General features: G+C 38.7%; 1 protein-coding gene across 1 annotated transcript; it reads left to right on the forward strand.

Moving 5' to 3' along the window:
* The first annotated feature begins 212 nt into the window (after nucleotides 1-212).
* On the forward strand, nucleotides 213-2,406 carry LOC114432470 (C-type mannose receptor 2). Its single transcript, XM_028400499.1, has 4 exons — nucleotides 213-264; nucleotides 947-1,135; nucleotides 1,496-1,726; nucleotides 2,033-2,406. Exons 1-4 carry the CDS (start codon nucleotides 213-215, stop codon nucleotides 2,404-2,406), a joined length of 846 nt encoding a protein of 281 aa, XP_028256300.1.
* The last annotated feature ends 1,294 nt before the right edge of the window (nucleotides 2,407-3,700 follow it).

Consider the following 3,700-nt stretch of genomic DNA (forward strand, 5'->3'; position numbering starts at 1 on the left):
TTACTGAGCACACATGTACAACATAAGCCCCAGACAAGATATAAATCCTCTGAATTCTCTCCACTGAGACTGATAGTTCTCGGTCATTCAGCAGCAGGCGAAGCTCAGACATAATTATTCCCACTGAGTAACATTTGTTTCTTTCTTTCTTTATTTATTTTTTAATATAATCAGTTACTTTCATCTTCATTTCTCTGTATTTAGTCTTCATCATGAGTCTTACTCAGGCTGTGAGGGTGACCCTGTACTTTGTGCTGCTTTCGGGTAAGACTTTCTTTCTTGGTTTTTAGGTTGAAAATGTGTACACATTTATTAATCACTATTTAAAAGTGCTGTTTTTGTCAGGATAACCTTTATGTAACCGTTTCCAACCCACAGCCCCCTCATATAAAGGGCTTTTGTATGCACCCAACAATAAAAGCCATAAAACACTGTACTAACCATGTAAAACAATAATCATATTGCATATCAAATTAAAGAGGACAAGCTCTACTACAAGAACATATAGGTAATATTTACACACATCAAACATAACTTCAACACCATGCAAATTCATTATCAATCATCAAAATAAAACTCTCATATCGAAGTCGACCCACTTGCCACATAGTTATTGCTAGCTCTCTGATACTTCAAGTCACACAAACAAACAAGGTGTCATATTAAAGCTGAGACTTTACCAATTGACACTGTTACATTTGTTTTGCTATATTATGAATATTTGGTAAATTAGAATATAAAAAAATGAAGATAATACATTGTCTTACTTTTTTAACAGGATTTTGTCTGTTTCCATTTGCATCACCTCGTCTGCGACAGTTCATTTATTTACAAGACAGGAAGTCATGGGATGATGCACGCAATGCATGCCAGGAGAAAGAAGCATCAGTAGCAACACTGTATGATTACGAGGATGTCGAACTTGTAAAAAAACTGTGTGAAACAGCCTGGAAGGTTTGGCTTGGTCTGCGTAGGACTCGACCTGAAATTACCACTTGGTCAGATAGCGCCCCGTACACATTCAGCAACTCAACTAAACGTGACCATGATGAGTGGCAGTGGTGTGAAGCTATTGAAAAGGGCACATGGAAAGCTTACAAGTGTTCAGAGAAACTAGATTTTATGTGCTCTGCAGGTATGTTCTTGTGAGCAAATTATTTTCCTCTGCTTAAAGCTTACTTAGCCAAATAATATTTTATACTTTAAATTTTTTTTTTCATTTAACTGTGTGATTTGACCTCTTTTAAACAGCTTGATTGGTATTATATTTGTGTTGTTTCTTGCTTAAAACTGGTATGCTCATTTTTGCTGCATGTCATTGCATGTATTTCTGTGTCAGTTACCTGTAAAGCACTTTGAGCTGCACCTGCTTGAAAGGCGCCATATAAACAAAGCTTGTTTAAAAGATTTAGTTTAGAAAAAGACGTTACAGATTTGAACCACTTAGGTTTATATTATTATTTATATATGTACTGTATTTTGTTTGTTTTCACAGGTAACACTTACAGGGTGATTGAGGGGGAAAAAAAGAATTGGTGCCAAGCACAGCAGTACTGCAGGACACATTTCAGTGACTTAGCCAGCATCAGAAATGAGACCGAAAACCAACGGGTGATTGAAACGGGTGGGAACAAAACCTTTTGGATTGGACTCATGCATGACCAATGGCAATGGGAGAACGGAACCTGCTCAACATACAGAAACTGGAATGAACAAGAGGAAAACTGTTCAATTCTGTTATTTCTAAGCATTGATGTAATGCAACAACAAAGGTGTAGCAATGACGAATACATACTCTGCTCTAAAGGTAACAGTTTCACTTGACACTGATCCGCTGTAGACATTTTTTTTTAACTGAGAGAAACTTTTTGATGATGTCACTGCAAGATCATCAGTAAACATTTGTTTTCAAACTGTTACTTCTACACACAAAAGCTTGTAAAACTATAAGAGTTTAACGAATGCTGATGTTGTAGCTGTGCTCTGCAGCTATGTCTTAATCTTACTCCTGTCTTTTTTACCTGGTTTTCAGGCACCGTGAGAATCATAGCTGTCAATGAAAGTTACACTTGGGAAAGAGCCCTCGCCTACTGTGAAAAAAACCACACAGGCCTGCTGTGGATTAGGGACGAGCATGACAGGGACGCCGTCGCACAACACCTTAACTTCACCGATGTTCCCGGTCCATTCTGGATTGGACTGAGGCAGAGTTCTCTTTTTGGGTTCTGGATTTGGAAGGACAGAGTGGTTACCTACAGCAACTGGAAGGATGGCAAAACACCTGAGCCGCCTATGTCTCAGCTGTGTGCTGTCATCAAAAAGGAAAACAACACATGGACTGATGAAAACTGCTTCCTCAAGCATCATTTTCTTTGTGAAGAAGAAGTTTCATTCAATCCAACATAGGATTGATGATAAGTCAGCCAAATAACCCCTAACATCTTGCTTTATTCATTTATTCTTCTCTTTTCACAGCTACATGACTGCCTTGGGTAGTTGTATATTAATATTATATAGGTTTATTATATGTGTGTTTTTAGTATGTATTATATATTGTAGGGCAGCATGTACAGACTGTAAGAGAGCACTGCTGTTAGCAACAAGAGTTTAGATGAGAGTTTGTTGTGCTTTTGGGGTAATTCACTTTTATATCATTTGAATAATTTTAAATTAATGGTAACATTTCAAGCTCATTTAGAATTAACAAAGGTGAAATGGCAACAAAAAGTTCCTTTTGATGAAATTAATCAAAATGTGTGCTTATTTTTATAAATAATATCGACTGGATCCTTAGGATTTTAATTGAAATGGGACCATCCGGCTTGTTATGGCTTAGGTTATCATTAATGCAACACACTACTTACAGGTAACATAATGCTGCCATCCAGACAACATAATATGCCGGTGCCAAACACCTTCTGCACCTGTTATAGCTAGCTATGCGAGACTAGCTTGCCTGCTGCCTGCAGACCTGTTACCCAGTCAAGAATTATGAAGCAAAATGTGAAACACAAAAAAGTTGTTAGAGTGAATGTTACGGCCCCGGGCCTTTTGGTTATTTTGAGGGTTTGGTTTGGTTGTCACCCCTCTGTTTTTGTGTGGACCTGTCCCCTTTACGTCAGCGTCGTGGTGACGAGCGTCCCCGGTGTCCGCTGACTGGCTGACCAACACCTGTCACGAAGACGACTGGACCAATCAGAGGCACTCACTTAGTTTCTGTTAACCCCATGCACCCTGTTGTTGTTGTTTTTTTCATTGTTTTGCTTTATTTTAGCCATTAAACGCCTTTCTTAACCAATTCCATCTGGAAGGAAAAAAAAATGTTGATAGTAAGTCACTATTTTAGAGGGACATAGGAGGAAGAGGCAAAAAAAATGCAAAAACACTTTTACAATATAGCACTGGGAAAGAGACAGATTAAACTGTATAATCTTTAGAGAAGAGGAAGAAGGAGGGAAAGGGAAGAACAAGAAGCTTGGACAACTTCCAGCGACATTATTCACACCGTGGACAAACTTGAAATGAAGGCTCAATCCGTCACACCCTCACTCATCATTACAACTCATCTCACTGTGTGAATGAGTGTGTGTGTGTGTGTGAGTGTGTTTGTAGGCCTCTTGATCATTGCTCATTGCAGGGGAACAGACTCTCTCCTAACTTGGCTCAGCTCGCTCCTCTGACCATTATGTGCTGTACATGT

The sequence above is a fragment of the Parambassis ranga genome, chromosome 2 (genome assembly GCF_900634625.1).
Source record: "Parambassis ranga chromosome 2, fParRan2.1, whole genome shotgun sequence".
Lineage (NCBI taxonomy): Eukaryota > Metazoa > Chordata > Actinopteri > Ambassidae > Parambassis > Parambassis ranga.

Excerpts from the sequence above, each read along its gene's own strand:
- LOC114432470 (XM_028400499.1), top strand. The coding sequence starts at position 213 with ATGAGTCTTACTCAGGCTGTGAGGGTGACCCTGTACTTTGTGCTGCTT. Across the intron at positions 265-946 it reads GTACTTTGTGCTGCTTTCGG|CCTGGAAGGTTTGGCTTGGT; the intron begins GTAAGACTTTCT and ends TGTGTGAAACAG. Across the intron at positions 1,727-2,032 it reads GAATGAACAAGAGGAAAACT|GCACCGTGAGAATCATAGCT; the intron begins GTTCAATTCTGT and ends CCTGGTTTTCAG.